At 36.5% G+C, this 21,045-nt stretch overlaps 2 protein-coding genes across 2 annotated transcripts; both read right to left on the bottom strand.

Annotated features, from left to right (window-relative positions):
• Positions 1–968: 968 nt before the first annotated feature.
• LOC112518282 (RNA-directed DNA methylation 4) lies at positions 969–6,211 on the bottom strand. The gene is made up of 10 exons (XM_025125923.1): positions 6,013–6,211; positions 5,798–5,878; positions 5,407–5,507; positions 5,206–5,277; positions 4,103–4,144; positions 3,104–3,255; positions 2,913–3,025; positions 2,305–2,395; positions 2,140–2,213; positions 969–1,471 (listed from the first exon to the last, which is right to left on the bottom strand). Exons 1-10 carry the CDS (start codon positions 6,116–6,118, stop codon positions 1,269–1,271), a joined length of 1,035 nt encoding a protein of 344 aa, XP_024981691.1. The 5' UTR covers positions 6,119–6,211; the 3' UTR covers positions 969–1,268.
• Positions 6,212–6,439: 228 nt separating this feature from the next.
• Positions 6,440–19,073, bottom strand: LOC112518093 (protein TIC110, chloroplastic). The gene is made up of 15 exons (XM_025125660.1): positions 18,459–19,073; positions 16,415–16,474; positions 15,391–15,514; positions 15,206–15,274; positions 14,618–14,716; positions 14,409–14,475; positions 13,508–13,572; positions 13,332–13,426; positions 11,815–11,942; positions 11,624–11,724; positions 10,736–10,952; positions 9,402–9,556; positions 8,365–8,490; positions 7,314–8,285; positions 6,440–7,009 (listed from the first exon to the last, which is right to left on the bottom strand). Exons 1-15 carry the CDS (start codon positions 18,995–18,997, stop codon positions 6,764–6,766), a joined length of 3,063 nt encoding a protein of 1,020 aa, XP_024981428.1. The 5' UTR covers positions 18,998–19,073; the 3' UTR covers positions 6,440–6,763.
• Between the last annotated feature and the right edge of the window lie 1,972 nt (positions 19,074–21,045).

Below are 21,045 nucleotides of genomic sequence, written 5' to 3'. Positions count from 1 at the left end.
GTGTTAATGCAGAAACACATCTCGAGTGTTGAAAATGAGGTTGAAAGGGGTTATATATTTTTTTTGGCAACATCTTCAAGTTTGTCCAAATAATACAATTTTGTAAATCAATAGATTGATACTGAATTGAACTATTCAAATTAAATGAACTATGTAGATCCCAAACAAGTTTAAATGTAATGATTCGTCCAAAACTTCACAAATTCCAACCTCAAGATGAGCAAGAGTGAATTGATACCGGAATCGAGTTTCATTTAGGTAAATAACTTTAAATAAGATTTTAATTAATATTTTTTTTTAAATTAGGTCATGTATTTAATTAAAATATCATTTAAAGTTATATAATTAAATACTTCCACTGAAAAAAAGCAACTTGAAATGAGAGCCATTGCAAAAATCGAATGAACTGAAACAAAACAAAACAAAACAACACCGAAGGACAGGAAGGCAAGGGAATCGAACATAGATGTCACAAAGGTTTAAAATAAAGCTTTCTTCTTTTTGACACTACGATAAAACTGACTTTATAGCACGTCAAATGTTTATAAATAAACACTTTATGTTTAAAGAACTAAACAATTGTGCATTCAATATGTTGCCATAAGTTGACAAGACATTTTAGATGTTCTAACTAGTTTGTTTAGAATACTTTTCAAATAAAACGTCATATTAATTTTTTTATATTACATTATTTGGAGCAATAATATCTTATAAAAGCAAGTGTTCTATAAATAGATAAAATGTCCTATTAAAAAGCTAATAGAACACTTTATTTGAAAACACTTTATTTCAAAAGTATCCTAAAAAACTTTTTACGATATTGAAATACGTCCCAATATCCTATTGTAATAGTACACATAATTACTTGGTCTTATAAACTTAAATCTTGTAAAAGGAGTCTATTAAGACATTTATTTGGCGTCCTATAAAACTGAAATTGTTGTAGTGCGATGAAGTAGCGGCGAGGGTTGACGGAAATACAATTCAATCCACTGAGAAAAGGTGATACACATTGCACATCACTTGAACAAAATCCCAAATCAACCAAGTAGCTAGCTCGGTATACATAACCAGACCAAACTAACCCAGTAAATACCACACAAAAGTAAGGTCTAGGGGTAGGATAGGACATGTACGCAAAGGCATTCACATGATGGAATTATATACCCTTAAGAATTTTTACATATACCCAAATATCCAACCATCTATCATCTACTCGACCTATGATCGAGGATGTTTTCCATATACGATTAGGAACAGTAAACTAATTACCAGTATACCTCATCATCGTTGAAATCTTCATCAACGATTTCCAGCATCTCGTCTTCTGACAAACCCTCGTCTTGTCCTACGGTTTCAGATCTTGAAGATTCACTCTCAACTTCCTCTGAATTTTCATTGGAGCTTTCACTATCATCTTCTTCCTCTTCTTCCTCCTCATCAGGATAATCGTTCAACGGATTGTCTTCAGCTGAACTCCAAAAAAGAAAAAGAAAAAAAAGATACCATGAGAAACTTCTTTAACGCTTAAGGGTCAATTTGGTACGTGACAGTATAAAAACTTGTTGTTTCACGTTTGTTGTAGCATCAGACTAGGACAGGACAGGACATGACCTGAGTGGAACAAGAATGGATGTTCTTTGCCCCCCAAAAATTGGTGGAAAAAGAATCAGAGTGATGAGGGCAAGATTGGTAAATTACTAAACTACTCATGACAAATTAAAACCTTAAAAGATTGAGGAATTATTTCTCCCTCCTGCCTCCCTCTCATCAGTTCAATCATGTCCTGTTCAGTCCCATCCTCATACCAAATGCACCATTAGGAAGCTTATAACCATATATATATATATAGAGAGAGAGAGAGAGTCGGCTTCATATGAGAACAGTAACAAAATAAGAAAATAAAAAAACAATCGAATCACATGTGATTCCCGCGACTTTGGCTACGACCTGAGGTCGCGGGCCACGTCGCCGGCATACCCTTGTATTTACTGTTTGTGTAAGATCACATGTGATTTTGCATGTGATTTGGCCGTTTTCGTGTTCTTTTAATTAGTTATTGTTCTCGTTTGAACCTCCCCCCCCCCCCCCCNTCTCTATATATAGTGTGTGTGTATATATGTATGTAATGAAATCTACCGTTAGAGTCATCAGTTTCATAATCTGAATTATCTGGGCCATCATAGAAATCATCATTGTCTTCGACCTGGACCCTATACCCAAAATCCAGGCATGGTTTTTATCAAAGGCCAGTGCATTTAGATAATTCACCAAAAACGTAATCACTAAGTGTAGAATTCTTACAATGGAAATGGGCACGAAGCATTTTCCATTATCATGCTGGTATCGTCATCCTTGACAGCATACAAATCGTACACATAATGATCCTTGGATACTGTTTAATCATGACAATAGATAAGATGGAATTAGTGACATTCTTCAGGAACAATTGAAGAAATTTGAGTTTTTCACCAATCAATGATCAGCCCAAAATGCAACAAAGTTTGCCTTAATTCCTATTTAGTGTAACCATTAACTTTTTGTTCTTAATTAGTGTAACAAACGTTCATTACATCCTATTTTGTACCCATTTTGACCGGTAACACAAATATCTTGTAACCATCGATGAAGTGAATGTCAAGTTGTCAAGTTATATTCTTATTACGTGGAAAGGTGCCACATCAAAAAGTCAACCAATTCCACGTAGGCTGAAACCCCGTTTATCAGGTTAAATTGGTATGAAAGAGGAAGAACTGAAAGTTTTTTACACTAATTGAGAAAAAAAAATCATCGTCACACACTCGCACTAAATAGGAACTAAACCAAAATTCTTTTGCATTTTGATGCATTTTGGCCATGATTAGAACTATAATAGGGAAAAGTTCAATAAGAGCGAAAACAAAGAGCAAAACCTTTTCTTATCATTTGATGTTCCATTTCAGATTCAAATTCCTCTGCAGCACTTGGAATGAATTCATGTAATAGAGGCAAAAAACTGTACATTAGTCTCTGATCCTCCTCATCTCTGCATCAGTATTAAAAAACATTAGTTACAGCCTAGAAATAATAAACGACACCAGAATAGGTTAAAAAGGACACTCACTCTTCCTCTTGCACCTCACTAGTCTCCCCAACATCCACACGCATAACATCATAGATCTGGCACATATCACGCAATGCATCATCAGATGCAGCGTTGCTTTTCCCCTTTCGACTCTTCCATATTTGCTCAAAACGAGCATTCTTTGCCAAAAGCTGGAGCGGAAAGATTATGAGGTCAGCATCTAATATAGCAGCTAGTGTTTATAAATATGGGAAAAACTAACATATTATAAACTCTAAAATCATGGACTAAAAACGGAAAGTTGAAAGCTTGGCAAGTTAAGGGCTGAGTAATTCTGCCACTTTGAATCGTTTGATTGTTAATGAAATGGTGACATAAATTACGCAAGTAAATCCACAAAACAATATAGTTAGTTTCAACAGATTATTATAACAAGGGAACCGAGAATTTACCATCATCATTGGCGTGAATTTTTTTTCCAGTACACATTCAAGATCAAGGTCCAAATGAATTTAAGATCAGAAATGGACCATGTTCTTGAATTAGTAAAACAACAGAAAACCAACGAATCCAGTCATTCCAGTGAATCCATAATACAGAATGATCCAAACAATTGAGCACAATGGATGCAATACAACTTGAGTCGAATGCATGGTATTATAAGATGGAAGCCATAAATAATAGCATCACTGCCATACACAATACAGTAGCAAATATGTCTAGATTCCAATTGCCTCCCCCTTTTCAGCTACTAGTTGGGAGAAAACCTTGTTACTAAGTGCTTTCTTAAATCACCACACTGTAAGGAAATCACTATGCATCAGTGAATTAAATATGATGCAAAACTAGAAAGAAAAATGATTGGATGATTAATTGAAGAGAAATACAACTCAGGGTAAATCAAGTGAAATATATTAGCATGTGACGATATCCCGACTCCAGAGAGGACGAAAAAGGGACTATGGAACCATGGCATCTGATGCAAGAAAAAAAGAACAGGAGACGAAAGACATTAGCAAAAATATGTGGTCAATATACCTCTTGTGTTTCTTTAGCTTTGACCAGCAACTGCTTCTGTTTCTGCAGAGAAAAAAAAAGGAACAGAACAGACCAAAAATTTAAGATCTAACACAAAAAACAGCTTCAGCTGAGAAATCGGTGAAAAACAGGTATCATATACACCAAGGAGGTATATCTGTCTTGTCAAAACTGTTAGAAGGTTGCAGCTCACTATTTGCATGAGTTAGAACATGGGTTCGTCGTATAAATTGGTAAGTAGTCAAACTAGAATGATTTTTTATTGTCAATGCATCAACTGAGGCAGGGTGATGATCTGAAACTATGTGAAAATTTATTTCAACCTTGGTAACATTTTTTCCTCAACCAGAATCCCAATACGAAGATAAATCATGAGACAAACTCATGTTGACAATAATCAAACAAAATCAAGATTATGAATTATATTTTATAGAACTTATTTACAGGGAAAAACTTGTTCAGGAAGGTTAATGAGAAAGAAAAATTATCAAGTTGCTTGTAGAATCCCAAAACTTTAGGAATGCAATTGTAAGTCGCATAGTTTGAATATCTTTCTGCATCTTTTCAGAAGACCATGTATAACAAAAAAGATTTGTACCAACAAAAGGGATCAGAAGATAATATTCAGACATGGCAACTGAAGTTTAAGCTGTTCATTCCAGAGAGCATAATTAATCATATCAAACATGTATTCAAACATATAAAGTGTAGGACGCAACAAGCAGCAACAGTAAAATAAATGATTACTTTCTTCATGAAGGCAACACAACCACCTTGAACTTGAAGATGAAGTACAACTACAAACTATTATGCAACAGTTACAGGTGAGATAAAGCAAGCGCTTCTAGACAGCATATAACCCAGTATTTCACATATGCTGAAAGCCTTTGTATAATCCATAAAGCTCATGACCAGCTTCAATATTCAAAAGGAGCGACAATAATAAAAGATACTAGTTCTACCATTCCAAAGAGTCCATAATACCACTATAATCACAGCATACACAGATGTGCAATTTAACAGAGATCATAAGATATGTAGCATAAGTATATGGGAGATACGAAGTGCAAGATGTTAGATACAGGCAAAGGCAGAGATCTTACATTGTCAGTCTTGTTACTACGCCTTTGGTCCTCAAGTTTTGCTTTAGAATCAAGTATGTCAGCAGAATTAGGCTGCTTGACAAACGGTAAACAATAAGAACAACCAACAAACAGATTATTCTATGGATGACAAACAAGGATGTGCTAAACACACAAACATGTATAGGCCAATAAGATGAAAAGGAAGCAATCAAAGATCACCTTACTAGCCACAAATGACTGAAGAATATCCACAGCAACATCAGGGCCGCTCACGGTATCCACATGTTGCACAAGAAACTTTTTGGACTTCAACTCTTCAGCTGCAATATGACAAATAGCCATCATAGTCATTGTAACTAGACTTTGTTCATTAATCATCCAACAGTCATAATTGGAGAATAGTTAAGATAATTAAGCTACTGAACTTTATTGTTTACCGAGAAACAATTCACAAATAATACCATAACTATCACAAACAACCTACAAAGCAGCACATTTCATTAAATATTTGCAGTTTAAGAATTAATTGCACGATCAAATGAAATAATGAATTTTAACTCGAACACAATTAAAAAAAACTGCTCGCATGCAGAAAAACACACACAACTACCTTTGGACGCTGAATTGTTGATAGATAGCTTCTCAAAATCCAACAATGGCCGCTTCACTGGTCTTTCATTGATTTCAAGCCCTAATTACACCAAAACATTAGAGAAATCATACAAAAAACAGCCACAATAACTTGAATCGTCACGTAAGCATACTTTATAAACGTATCTACACAAATACACAATGCAAAAGTAGCAGAAGTATAAATGAACTCACAGAAAGCTTCGAGTGGAGACTGATAGCTCTTCCGTTTAACCCTAACAATCACAGGCTTATCGTCCTTCAACAGATCGGTTGATGAAGTCTCCGCCACTTCCGCCATCAGCAAAGTCGGAGGGAAGGGTTTGGTGAAGAAAGAGGGTTATAATGTTCGCTTGCTCAACAAAATATTAAACGGAATCAGCCTCATTTGTTCGAGGCTTCAACTTTAAACCAAGGGGGAATAAATTATTTTTGATGGAGGTTAGGTTAGATATTCAGATTAATAAAAAAAATATATTTAATTATTTAAAAATATTTGCAGATTTATTTATTCGATTTTAAAGAGTTTATAAATTTTTTAAAATTCTAATTTTATGACCAAATTACCCTTTGAACCTAACAAAATTTCACAATTTTTGATTCACTGTTGAACATATACAAAGAAAAGGCAAAATTCATTGTATTTTGATACAATTCACCATAGTTTTTACAACAAATACGATGGTCGTTTTACAGTCCCTCTCCACGATCACGTTATTCGGACAAAAAGAAGGTCCATCATCATCATCTACATACTCTCCAACATCTCTACTAAACCAAAACAGACGCGGTAAACCCCCACACAGATGCATGATCCGGGACATATCTAATGCCATTACGGTCTTTAAAAATAATACACGTTCAAGCAATCGAATTCTCAGCAGGTCAAAACCCGTCACTCGTTCCTCACCTATAACGCCTGCCTAATCGTCGACAGAAAACAAGCTCAAAATACAAACTCCTCTTCACTAGTTCCGCTACTTGGTGTTGCTCGATCCTTCATCCCTTGCAGCGCTTCGGCTGTTGAATCGTTGATGTCCAACAGGTACTGTAATCGTGACAGCTTTTCGGGTGCCGGATTGCTCTTCAGATATATTAGAAAAAGATCCGCCAACTCTTCGGTCACCTCCCACGATAACGGTGATGCGGGTACGGCCTTGTCACACGCTAGCAAATCGTTCAGAGAAGAAACCTGCATCGAAATAGAAAAAAGGGATTTGAGATTAACGCGGTTCGTTATAGGGGTGTTCAGTGCGGTTTAGGACCAAACCACACCATATAAGAGGTTTGAAGATTTTCCCAAACCGCACCGCAAAAGTTCTAAACCGAGTTTGATGGTGTGGTGTGGGCAGTTTGGCAGTTTAGATGAACACCACCCCTAGTTCGTTATAATTTTTCTTCTGCAAAAATGGTATGTTAAATTTTGAGAGACGAGATATCTGTAAGCAGCAACAGCATAAATAGAAGCAAGTACAGATAAATGGATTTGTTCTTACCACCCCTGAAGTGTTTCTCTGTCGAAGTAACGATACAGCCTGGATCAGAGAATTCGACAACCGAGTTCGTGCAAGTTCGTGAACAACGCCTCTGGCCTTCTCGGCATCGATACTGAGATCTTCCGGGATCTTTTCGTACACTTCCACTTCATCAAACTCTCCGGTCCCTGAAGAAAATATATCATCTACAGTCTTCTTGAAAAGATTCTGTCGTAAACTCTGCGACACCATCACATCTAACTCGATCCCAGATCCTTTGAGCTCACGGATCTCCCGGATACTGAGCCGTCCCTGGCCCACGGCGGTTTCAAGAGCAGCCGCCATTTTTGTGCTCGTTATGTTCTTTATTATCTTTTGAGCATACTCGGATGGCAATCCGACCTGCCGCTGCAACTCGTTTAGCTGCGTAACTCGGGCTTTTGTCAGCTGCCCGTCTGCCAAAATCACCTCGGCTTGCTGCCGGAAAGCCTGTTCGGCTAAGCTCCGATGGACTTCAACGATTTCTTTGTCGTTCAAGCCAAGAATTCCGCCCAACTGTTTCAAGAAAACATATTCAGAGTCGTCCTTTTTTGTGGTGATTTGTGCGCCAAATGGGACCCGCGTGACTTCTCCGGTCAAACAATAGAGCAAATATGTCTTGTAAAGGTCAGTTCTGTCCCTGTCGGGAAGGTCGTCTTTGACGGTTATATCAGTCTGGCCTGTCTTCCCGATATTCGCTTGGCTCGGTTTGACTTTTCGAAGCGTTTGCAATGACTCCCACTCTTCATCGTCTACTTCCTCCACGGGTTTCCATTCCGCCTTAACGACCTCATCAGTCGTGGTGGTCTCGGGTGATTCTCCTTTGATATCCGCCACGAGTTCCGTCACCACCAAGTTGTTGAACGCAATCATCTTCTTTAGTTCTCTTGCAGCCTCTGTACGACTACCTGTTGCTCGTGATCTTTGAATGTAACTTATGAAAATTTTCCGAACCTGCATAAAGTAGTCATAATGATGACGGATTGACTACAGACGTATCGGAATCATATGACAATCGTGAAAAAGCACTTACAGCCTTGCCGGCAATAGACATGGCCACCTCCCTTGTTAACCGTAGACCATATGCAGCCTTCCTTACGGACTGTTTAACATCGAGATCATACCCATCTACTCCTGAAGCTATAGCCTCCTTGACAACCTGAAATATAATTTTTATATTTGACGAAAAAGAATCACCACATGAAGTGTAAAAAATATGAATCTAATTAAACTTGAGCTTGTCGAGTATTGGGCGCGTTTGGTATGCATACAGGACTAGACAGACGAGAGTGAGGTAGGAGGGTGAAAGAATTGTAGAAGGTTTTAGGGTTTTAATATGACAAAGGTAGTTTAGTAATCTACTATTGTCACGTATCCCTGATTTTTATTCCACCTATTTTGGTGAGACAAAAATGCCCCTAAAGGATGCGTTTGGTACACTGGACAAGACAAAATAGAACAGGGATCACTTTCCATGTTTGGAAGGACTTTTATATAGAACGGACAAGAACAAACGAAGTGGAACAGGCGTGTTCCACCCCCACCCCATGAAACAAGATGGAACAGACCTATATTTTACCAATATAACCTCAAAATAAAACTTAACTTTCTTCTAAAACATCAAATATGCCTCCCTCTTTATATTTATTCATTCTTTAAACTTTATTTATTGTATTTTATGCTCTTTAAATTCTCACTTTACTCTCTTCAGAATATTATTTTTATATGATTTCTATGTTATGGTTAATTTATGTAATTTATTGAACATTAATAACAAAAAAATATTATAGAAAAGGTATAAAATAGAAACTGGAAACTACATGAACTTTTTATTTTGGTGTCATTTCAATCAACTAAAACTTTCTAATGAAATATCATGTTATAAACATTTATTTTCTTATAATTTAATGAATTACATAAATTATTCAAAATATATAAAAGATATAAACAACTCATTAGAGGTAAATTGGTCATTTTATTTTACCTGTTCTATCCAGTTGTTCTGACCTGGCCTATCTGGATACCAAACTCACCCAAAATGAACCAGAACCCCTTATGTATATTAATTACCTTTTCGAATAAAGCGCCACATATTTCCTCATGGATCTTCTCAACCGTTTGTTTAGGAATGCAAAGCATAACTTGCAACCTCTCCAGCGCCTTAACCTCATCGTCACTAAGCTCTCCATCTTTCACGGATTGCTGAAGCTTTTGTCGGTATATTTCTAGAAAACAAAAATAGACATAAGAACTTTACGTTCAAGATATAAAATCTTCTAAGCTTTAACAATTCAACTCAAACAACAATTTTCCTGCTAAAAAACTTCATTAAGGATTGTTTGTTAGCAGGTTAATGAGCTTAATAGGATTCGCAACTTATTCTGTCAGCTATACATGACTGTTTGATATTGGCTTGATGATATAGAAAGTGGGTTGTTTGGTAAGCTTCTAGGGGAAGCTCTACGCAGAAAGCAAGTTTTTTTCCAAATTTGTACGCCCAACTAAAAACACGCTCCTTCCATCTATAAAAAAACCTTCCCAATCTATACAGACAGACTAATCCACAGACAACTTTATCCATGCACGACTTAATGGAATACCAACCAAACAGCCACCAAGACTTCCTGCATCCCTGAATATGTGCCCACATTTTCTATTATAGTTTGTCCCAAAGTAAGTACAGACTTCCCAATTGTACCCTTAATTATGAGATAGAAAAATTCAACACTCCCTATATTATTAAGGGTAACATTGTCATTTACTCCCTCCGTCCCAAAATAAAAGTCCATAATGAAAAAGGCTCACAGTTTTAGAACTATGTAATTATTACACTTTTAAATTTGCCAAATGACAATGTTAACCTTAATATAGAGGGAGTAAAAAAAACTCGTCAACTCCTAATTAAGGATAGAATTGGATAGGCACTTACTTTTGAAAGAGGACACTTATTTGGGAACGCAGGGAATGGTTGATTAAAAACTATACTAATTACACATTTCCAAAACTGCGTGCCTTTTTTATTCGTGGACATTTATTTTGGGACAAAGAATATGTAAACAGAAGTTCTTTGATTGTTAACGACATGAAATATATGAAAAAAGTAAATTATATTTTCGTCTCTGTGGTTTGTCAAAAATTTCAATTTTCGTCCCTATGGTTTAGAAATTGCAGTTTTCATCGCTATGGTTTGTAATTCATTGCTATTTTCATCCTTATGATTTACATTTTTTTGTTATTTCGGTCCCTGTGGTTTACAATTCTTTACTTTTTTGGTTCCTTGTACTTAAAGGTAGGAACTAGTCTAGGGATGAAAATAGCAATAAATTGCAAACCATAGAGACTAATATCGTAATTGCTAAACCACAGGGACAAAAATCGTAATTTACTCTCGCAGCATAAATTACCTTCATGGATCTCAATGGCCTTCTCGGTATCGAAGTGCAAGTCCTCGCAAAGTTTTTGAAGGAAGGCTGCTTTACTATCTGCAGCTTCCAAATCGCCACCGGTTACGGATTCGGCAAGACGTTTACGATATACTTTGGAGGTAACATCTATTGCAATTGATTCAGCTTCCCTTCTACCCAAGCCGAAGATATTCCTCAATTGGTTCAGTGCAGCAAGCTATAAAAGAGAACAAGAGAAGAAATCAAGAAACATTATAACCAAATCAAACAAGCCCAGTACATCACACCTCCAACGTGGGTCCTTTTTTTTGGGAGGGGGGCGGACCTGGCCTCTATCCCAAAGAGTAAAGCGGTTGTTTTCGTGAAGACCACCGGCTTGTGCAAAGTGTGCAGGAAAAAAATAAGATGCTTTGCATAGGTTGGAAACAATCAATGAACAAAATTTGGTTGCTGTTATCCAAACGCACCATTTGGGTGTTTGCTACACAAATATTCTGCGGTGATTGTTGTAAGTTTAGGTTCCATTTTTATGCTATTATCCATTTTGTGGGTCCCATCTTCATTTTCGTGAATGCAACGAAATCCAAAAACCACATATTCGGTTCGCCTCACGTAATATAAATACCAACCCAAACGAGCCCAGTATACCCCACCTGGAGGTGGGTACCTCGGTGCAGGGCCTGGTGGAGATAATGTATGCTGACTTGACCTCTACCCTGAAGAGTAGAGGACAAATCCTTGGTTCTCCTCACGTGATATAAATGGGACCAATAAAATGTAAATGTTAATGCAAAACGGATAGACTGTAAACGCATCTAGACCGATGTTCACAAGTTCAATTCAACTAATATAAATGGAATCCAATAAAAGGGAAGTTTGATTCTGTACCTTGTCTTCCTCCATACGACCCATTGATAGAGAATCAGCAACATATGCTCGGTAGAGGAGCTTTAGGTCATCCATCTTTCTGTCACCATCATAGTCACCGCCTATGCAATAAGTAATATTAATACCAACAAATAGAACAAGAAATGCAGATATTATACGGAAAAAGCTATGGTGGATAAGAGAATCACTACCTATCAAAGAAATTGGACCAACCCCACGTGCAAAGCGGCTAGCATCAGGATGGTTCTTCAACGAGACTAGCAAGTTATTGAATGTCAATACCTTATCAAGTTCCTCAACAATGAGCTTGGCTTCCCTGCTGAAAATTTAAATTCTTTTTAGATAACATGAAGGCCACACAGGAAATAAGATCAACTTCTATTATGTGCCCGGAGTGCATCGGGCGGGTCGAGGGGGCAAACCAAAATTCCTATCGGATCTCAGATATGAAAACCAAGCCTTGAATTTTGGGTTTTGGATTTGGATTGCTTCGGGTTCAGGTTGGTGGGGTTTCGGGTTGAGGCCAGTCAAGTTCGGGCATAGTTATAAAGCAATTTATATATATATATATATATACTCAATTGATTTTGAGCATGAATTCAATCAGTTGAGAGGATTGATGAAATCGATAGTAGGTTTAGAAATTAGAAAACAGTACGGCTGACTAAGATCTAGGATTTTCAAAAGATAAATAGATAATCAAATAAATCTATTATAAAATTTAAAATATATATGTAAATATATTTCTGGTTTTTGGATGGGTTCGTTGACCAAAAATCAAACCCAACCCAAACCCAAATAGCCCCCCAAAAGTCGGTTTTAAATTTTTGAAGTTTGGTGCATTCGGGTTTTGCACACCCTTAGCCCCAGCCATCCCAAAATAAATGCAAGATTTGACTGCACTTATAGTTTATGATGAGTGTTTGATTATTAGTCACATATCTAAAATACCCCTCAACAATGACACAATAAGGGAGCTTTTTGGGCTGAAATTGATGTTATTGATTTTTATGATGATTACTGATGAGCAAAGTTGTAATCTTGAACTGAGAATCATCAAAAGAGAGAAATGTCACATTTATTTTGGGGTAAAATGCATCAAAATGAAAAGACGTTTACTTGATTCCTATTTAGCGACAAATAACCTTTTTTCCAATCAATGTAACAAAGTTTCGAATTTTCTATTTAATGTAAAAAAGTTTCAAATTTTCCTATTTTTACCCTTTTTGACCAGTAACCTGTTGATCTTGTAACAATTGACCCTTATGTAAAGGGGTATCCACATCATCAAATGTTACAACATTAGTAGGTTACCGGTAAAAACGGGTACAAAATCAAAATATGTGAAACTTTGTTACATCAATTTGAGAAAAAAAAAACATATGTTACACTAAATAGGAACAGAACATTGTTGCATTTTGATGCATTTATCTCAACAAAGAACTTTTTTTCCAGTCAGTTTAACAAGGTTTTACCCATTTTTACCAGTAACCTGTTGGTCTTGTAACATTTGATGGCATGAATGTCATGCTTATTGTCCACTCCCCGGGGACCCTTTTGCAACGGGTATCCACGCATCAAATGTTACAATATTAGCAAGTTATGGGTAAAAATGGGTACAAAATAAAATAAAAATGGAACTCCGTTACACCGATTTGAGAAAAAAGTACCCATTATACTTAATAGAAGCTAAACAAAGATCACATACGCTGTTCTTGTCCGGGACTTGAGTACGTTCACGCTTTTTGATATATTTGCTTCAACAAGCTTTCTAATATGCTCCCTAAACATGTCTTCCGCTAGCTGCAAGAAATGCAAACCGATAAATAAACAACTACATTTGGCCATCGGATATAAGTTGCTCATACCATTTAAATTTTGTACCTCATCTGAAAGTCGACTCTGTAGTTGTGCATCTCTCAGACTAACAAGATCTTCAGCATTAACATCTACGAAATGTACCAATAAAGCAAGTAAATACATATGGAAAAACAGTGATTTAATAGATTACACAAGTCTAGTATTGTAGAACGAAGCTGCTTCAAGTGAAATTTTGAGTAAAATGAAAGAAATGGCGTCAATATTTATAATTGTTCTTAGAGCATGGTTAAATAGTTGGTGGAAAACTTAATAGACCAATATAACACAAAAAAGTTATTGAACGACTGAATAGCCACATGATACCATTTATGCTGTACAATTGTGTACAAATAGAACCCACAATCACATGTTCATTTGTCCTCATACCATATATATATATATATATATATATAGAGAGAGAGAGAGAGAGAGAGGAAGTGAGGTTTAGGGGAAACCCCCTAAAAATAAAAAACTGAGGAGCACCCTAATAACAGTTCATCTTACAGTATGTACATGTGCATACAAGTAACTGAAGATGTTTCCTGGTTTCTTTGCACGTGTGCATGTGTATGCACATGTGCATGCCAAACATATTACTTGTATGCACATGTGCATATCGTCCAAATGAATGGTTATTAGGGATGTTCCTTACTTTTTTCATTTTTTGTCAGTCGGCTATACATGATTGTTTGGTTGTGACTTAATGATATAGAAAGTGAATTATTCAGTAAGCTTCGAGGGGGAGCTTTATGCGGAAAGCCAAAAAAATTCCAAACTTGCCCCTCGCAATTAAAAAACATACTCATTCCATCTATGGAAAAACCCTTTCAAATAAAAACCTTCCTAATCTATACAGACATGTTAATCCACACAGCATCTTTATTCATACAAGAATTAATGAAAAACCAACCAAACAACCCCTTACCTTGGCCAATTAAGTTTAGCTTGGAAGCATACAGCCGTTGTGCATTGTCACGTATAGCAACCTCAACCTGATGGAGAAAGAATCACCATAATAGAATAACCAAAGAGTTACCCGAGTTTCTTTTGTGAACGTAGACATAATTTCTTATTAAGCTTGTAATTGTAGAAAGCAAAAATGGTGTATACGGTATAACTAAATTAATCTAATACCTGTGATTCCGTAACCTTGAACACACGCTTCCAAGGTAAAAGAAAGCCTGAAGCCTCACCAAACACGCGGGTTGAAACATAAATCAGCTTCTGAAATGCCTGCACTGGAGACCCCAACAATGATCAAGCTCTGTATCTTCATTTAGCCGCTGTTTACTAAGTGCCTATAACCTCTTACCGGGTAAGAGATAATGTTGTTGACCGAGATGCTGACCCGGTAAGAGCGAAGAGACCTACTTAGAGGCTGTTCACCAAACGCTTGCCAGGTAAAAGCTTACGGTAAGAGTCAATGCTCCCACTTACTTTACCGGGTAAGATTCTTGGCTATCAAATTGGCATAGTAGGCGATAATCTTACCCAGTAAGCGCTAAGAGATAAGAGTCTCCACCCTCACTTACAAGGTAAGATTTTTGGTCCTTGCCATCCTCACCCGCTAAGGTAAGTGACCCAGTAAGCGCTTACCCAGTTGGCTTTTGGTAAACGGCCCCTTACTTGGTCGGAGCATCTTACCTGATAAGCGCTTACACAATATTTTTAGTAAACAGCCCCTTAGTCTACTAATTAGTGTTGAAATGAAAAGTAGCCTACCCGACGCTGTTCTGCATCTGCTTCGCGATCACCGGTTTCTAACCGTTGCCTGAAAATACGCCTACCAATCTGTTGAGCAAACACCAAAAGAAACAATTGAAGAGGAACATCGAAAAGCAAGACACCACCTAAGCTTTTTCCACCCATCAGGACATCAAGAAATTAAATCACGATTGTAACAGTACCTCCATATGCATGGCAGCTGCATCAGGGTCATCAATTCCCAACGAGTTTTTGAATTTAATTATAATATCAGCTTCATCACCATTCAGATCTTCACCTCCAGAAGGAAGTACAGAAGAAACATATCTGAGAAACAAATAATATGAGAGAATAGTAGCAAGTATTGATGAATAGGATCAGTATTACGTTTCAAACACTTCATGAAAGCTAAAATTACCAGAGCAAAAAATACAAAAATAGTTCTTCTGTGTAGATAGCCTCATGAAGAAACTTGATAGGATAAGAGAAAAATAGAGATGTTGTTCTAATATAATCTATATACTATATTGTAAAGCATTTTGCTCAAAATCTTAAAAATATCCCTTTACGCATTTAGTACCATTGATTAATGCATATCCCTTAAAATTCAAGGGTACATATAATTGTTTCATGAGTACAAGTTCATAAAGCTCAATAACCTAAGTACAAAAATTCCTAAATAAACCCTTTTCATACGAGTCACTCATGACCCACAAAATACATATGGATAGTTGAGAATGACATCAGTCGCCATCATGATAGGGATTAAAAGAGTTATAGATATGAACAGAGGCGGACCTAGAAAGTTTCTCAAGCGGTGGCACCATTTGACTATAAAAAACGAAACTATGGATATTTTTTTACAAAATCATCACTAATCTGTTGGTTAGTTACTTGTTTTTTTGTATGTGAGGTCATGTGTCAGAGTCTTTTATACCAAAAAAATTCAGAAACAAATAAACCTGAAACTAAAAGCTAAAAACTTAAAAAATGATACAAATGGGAACGTGCAAACCAACTCTACCAAGGAAAACTCGTGTTATTATTGTAGTTACAAAGAATATACGGTTGCACCCAACAAAATAATATGGTGGCACCTTTCACGACCCTAGAACTTTTATACTACAACGGAGGAAAGAAGCGGTGGCCCGTGACATCCTATCACCATAGTGGTCCGCCCCCTATATATGAATGAGAAAGAACAATGCATCTCTTATTACTACTCACCGGCAATATATATCACAAAGCTCAGCATTGAAAGCTTCATTCTGCTTGCTAACACCATATCTGAAAGATACATATATAAGAATAATATTAGCATCAACAATTAAGATACCCGTTAGCAGGACTGGTTACTAATATAATATGTAAATATATTACAACTCATATTCTCTGTTCCAAATAAATATAAGTCCAGATATTTTTTCTTTTTTCTTTTCCCTTTTGTTAGAAATAAAGAGAATATAAACATGTTCCACTTTCTCCAACTGGAATTGGCTCGCAGCCTCTAAGCCGTAGCTTGTGGCTCACTGATAGAAAACAGAAGGAAAGTAATGGAAATTGGATTACTAGAAGGGAAAAAATGAGCATAAGCTCTACAAAGAACTACCAGAGTCAGGGACTCCTCTCCAGAAAATTTCCTAGAACAGACAAAAATAGCAAAATAACTGAATACCCCTTATTCCCACCTCATCACTAACTTCATTCCTTTCCTAACGACCTGCTGCCTTCTCTCTCCTCGTGTACACCTTCCAAACTATGGGCTTCTTACCCATTTGAGTGACTATGGGGTTTAGGGCCTCAAAATCAAAAATTCCTAACACTCATACAATTGTAGTTAAGACCCTTTTGGTAATAAGATCTACCCTTCAAGTTTGACCAAACCAGTACTTCTAGCAAAACTGGTAAGATCTCTCTTACACTTTGAACACCAATGCTTCCTTGTTGCTATACTTCTTCTAAAAATTAAAGTACACCTTTATGCCCGACAAAAAAGATTCGGCTGATTATCACCTTTTGACGTTAAATTTTGATAAAATTGTTTTGTACTCATCAACATTTGCATTAGTTTCTTAAGACTTCGAAAACCACACCTGAGTTGGTGAAACTTGTTTACACACCCCCAATTTTAATGTGTCTGGCAATACACAAGAATTATGATCTCCATGTTATGTGATTAAGTTTCACCAACTATAACAAGTCCAATATTTGCATGCTATATGAAGTGGTTAAAAATGTGTGCTAGCACTAACACAAATATATATATATATATATATATATATATAAAGAGAAAGACTCTGGTTCAAACGAGAACATAGACCAAGTAAAGAACACGAGAACGGTCAAATTACGTGTGGTTTTACACTAAAATCACATGTGATTCACACGACTACGGCCGCAACATGAGGTCGCGGGCCAACTCGCCTGCTCAACCTTGCATTGACCGTCTTCCGTAATCGCATGCGATTTCAGTGCAAAATCACATGTGATTTGGCTGTTTTCGTGTTTTCTTATTTTGACCTTGTTCTTGGATCCTCCCTCCCTCTCTCTCTCTCTATATATATATATATCAATTTTCACAATTTTGGATGGTTGGATCACCTCCTTCTCAGGGAGAACTTATGATTTCGACACTGCTTCATACCAAAAATATAGGATTTCCCTCTACCTTCAAGCAGTGGCACTACTCTTTAGGGTGGAGGGTAAGTCTTTGTGCATCCCACCCTGTACCCCACGGGGCCGGTTCTGGTTTGGTTTTCTCTACCTTCAATTAAGATAATCTGACTAACTTATTAAACTAAAACAATTTTGGTTTCCATTTAGCATCATTTCTTACAACTATAATGTAACAAATCCAATTGACTTCTATCAAGAGATTCGGGTTTTCTAAGTTATTTGGAAGAACCAGGGTCAGAATGGGTAGGTGGGGTCAGAATTGGTTTCCAGAGTCTCACGTACTTGAGCCTGGTAATTCTCTGGAGTGAAGTTTCGCATGTTGAAGCAGCAAAATCTTTCACCCCAATAAGAAGCATGTTCTCCCATTAAGCAACAAATTGCCCTTTAAACATCCATGAAAATTGCACTATTTCCATTCATGATATCTTCTACTATGAATTTGCTTATCTGCCCATTGCAAACGTTAGCAGTCATTTATATATTCTCTTATTTAATACTTTTATTCTTGAAACAATTGGTTAATGGTTGCATATAAAGCTAAAATCATGAAATCTGTAAACATAAAAGAGTTTTGTTTCCAGTGATGGAAATAAACCTGCTAGCAATGCTTTCAATATCTTCTTTCTTCAATGCCCCCGGATCTGAACCCGCCACGTAATTATGCAAACTCACGGCAGCAACCTCCGGAACCGAAGAATTCAACGCGTAAACAGCGCCAGCACCGGCAGCACCCAGAACAACGGCCCCACCCAAACTAGCATTCCAGGACCCACCAATACGTAACCCCAATCCATACCCAGCAGCAACGGCGCCGGCAACGACAACAACCGAGCTAGCTAACCTAACAGCCGGCGACATAGAATCCACAATTGATTGGAATGCCGACAATTCCTTCTTCCCTCCAAACACATCGGTTACGGGAGTGGTGGTGGTGGTGGTGGAAGGTTGGTCTGCTGATGATAACGATGAGGAACAACGAACGACAGGGATGCGACAGCTGTATCTGTGCCGGCGGCGATTAAAGGTGAGGAAATTTGTTGTGATTTTGAGAGGCGTAGGATTAAGAAATGGGGTGAAGAGGATAGTAGTGTTAGGAGAAGATGGCTGTTGTGTTAGAAGAATTGAAGGGTTCATGTTGAAGAAGTTCTGACACTTTCTACCGGCGGTAAAACTCCGGCGAGTTAAGACGACAGGAGGAGGAGTAGGTGGATGAAGAGGGTGGAAACAGGATAGGGAGGAGAGAGGGCGGAGAAGAAGATAAAAGGGAGCAGGCAGGGTTTTGTAAAATACTCCATCTTCCATAATTTCCCCCTCAAGTTTCAATTATATCACTAATATACCCTGAAGTTTCAACTACAATACTAATATACCATGAATTTTCAATTATAGCACTAATATACCCTGAAGTTCTAACTTTTAGAATATTTACCCAAAATAATTTAATTTGTTAAATTCTTAATTTTATTCTAGTTCTACAAGTGGTTACGGTGGTCTCCCTCCACAATTTGATCAACACTGCACAACTAATATGACACCATATAACGTTTCATGGCTTACGTGACATGTAATTACTGGAAACCTGATAGCTCATATTTTTTAGAGTTATTTATTACTGTTTTCTAAATTTTTATAGAGTTTATTTACCCATTTTGTTTCTATCTATCTCATTTTGTCTAAATTGTTCTTGAGAAGTGATGAATTTCCAAGGATTAATTTTTGTACTAAAAAAACGTTGTTGTGCTGGACAGTGGGCATTATTTGCTCATTGTGGGCATGTTTGGTGCTACTTTTGGAGAAAGAAATGTCTTGTTTGTATGTGATCCATGGAAACAGTATTTTGAATATTTGAAGTGATTTGAAGATCTCTGAAAGATTGGAGAAACAGTAAACACATTTTGTACTAAAATGATTAAAAAATACTTCATACGTTGGACAAAGAGCTATCATCTGAGTTCGTTTACTCTTCTGTCTAGAGATTTAGTGTAAAATTTAATTTTCAGCATTTAATTTATGTATTGTAATTTGCAGTCCACATTCTGCCTTATGTGGCCAAGCCGTCAATTTTATTTTCAATGCAAGCATTTTTCAAGTATTTATTTATCATTTTTTTTCCCAATTCTAGTATGAGCTAATCACCTCATTGGGCGTGAGTCAAACTTAAGGCTAGTAGACAACACTTGGGTGTTATCATCGTTGTTAATTATTAATCTTGGTCACTTAAATCGAGATTTAAAACTCAACACGGATAAATCGATCACTTTAAACCGTTAGTATTAGAATTTAGACTCGGAGATGGGCGGGTACGCTATATGCTTAAGTGATGCACAAAGATTTGAAAAAATATTTGATAATCACTTAGAAATACGGGTTTTCCATGTTTTGTTGATGTGCAAACTTTAGACGAGCTTTATATCACAAAGAGATTTGGGTATAAATATTTATACTATTCGAACTTGATTTTTATATACCAAATTTAGTTAAATCGGAAAGATTACGAACCAGCAAAGGTGGGTACTTTGTGGGCACACAGTCTATAAATATTTACTTTCGTGAGATCGGGATTTTTATACACTATTATGTGATGCACAAAGTATCTGACTATTTTGTTACTACACCCGCCTTAAGAAAAACTTACACTCATACTCATCTTTTAATCATAAGTTTATTTCGTCTTTCAAACATTTTCAACCAACAAAAAAATTTGATTTTTATTCACAACCTAAACATGCTTAATAAGTTCATGAAACTCTCTGATTATCGGTAGTCAATTCTCTGCATAAACGATTTTGGTACTATACCCCTTTATTAAGTTGCTAACAAGCAGACCTTTAGTCTTTTACTTTAACATAATTTATGAAATCTTCTTTAAAATGAACAAAAATAGAAAGGGAGAGGGTTAAAATCTTTGAATTTAAAAAAAAATATTCAAAATTGATTGTTTATGAGAGATGAAGGGTTTTTAAAGGGTGAGAATCCAGATTTTTTTTAATGTTTGAGAGAAATGAAAACAATTTTTTATTTATTATATTAATATATCTATATCTATACTATATTATAAAGCATTTGKCTRAAACTCTTAAAAACTCTTAAACTCTTAAAACTCTTAAAAACTCTTAAACTCTTAAACCCGTTCATCCCTAAACAATTTCATCTCTATCCGATTTCATCCCATAACTGAATTC

The sequence above is a fragment of the Cynara cardunculus genome (assembly GCF_001531365.2).
Source record: "Cynara cardunculus var. scolymus isolate 2C chromosome LG 9, CcrdV1, whole genome shotgun sequence".
In the NCBI taxonomy this organism is placed as follows: domain Eukaryota; kingdom Viridiplantae; phylum Streptophyta; class Magnoliopsida; order Asterales; family Asteraceae; genus Cynara; species Cynara cardunculus.
Note: the sequence above shows the minus strand (reverse complement) of the source record. Positions and strands in the feature narration are given on the sequence as shown.

Coding starts and splice junctions, on each gene's coding strand:
- LOC112518282 (XM_025125923.1), bottom strand. CDS start 6,118: ATGGCGGAAGTGGCGGAGACTTCATCAACCGATCTGTTGAAGGACGAT. Junction 2,396..2,912: donor ACATCAAATGATAAGAAAAG/GTTTTGCTCTTT, acceptor ATGATTAAACAG/TATCCAAGGATCATTATGTG. Junction 2,214..2,304: donor GCTTCGTGCCCATTTCCATT/GTAAGAATTCTA, acceptor TTTTGGGTATAG/GGTCCAGGTCGAAGACAATG.
- LOC112518093 (XM_025125660.1), bottom strand. CDS start 18,997: ATGAACCCTTCAATTCTTCTAACACAACAGCCATCTTCTCCTAACACT. Junction 14,717..15,205: donor CAGATGCAGAACAGCGTCGG/GTAGGCTACTTT, acceptor TCTCCAGTGCAG/GCATTTCAGAAGCTGATTTA. Junction 9,557..10,735: donor GGCCATTGAGATCCATGAAG/GTAATTTATGCT, acceptor TTTGTTTTCTAG/AAATATACCGACAAAAGCTT.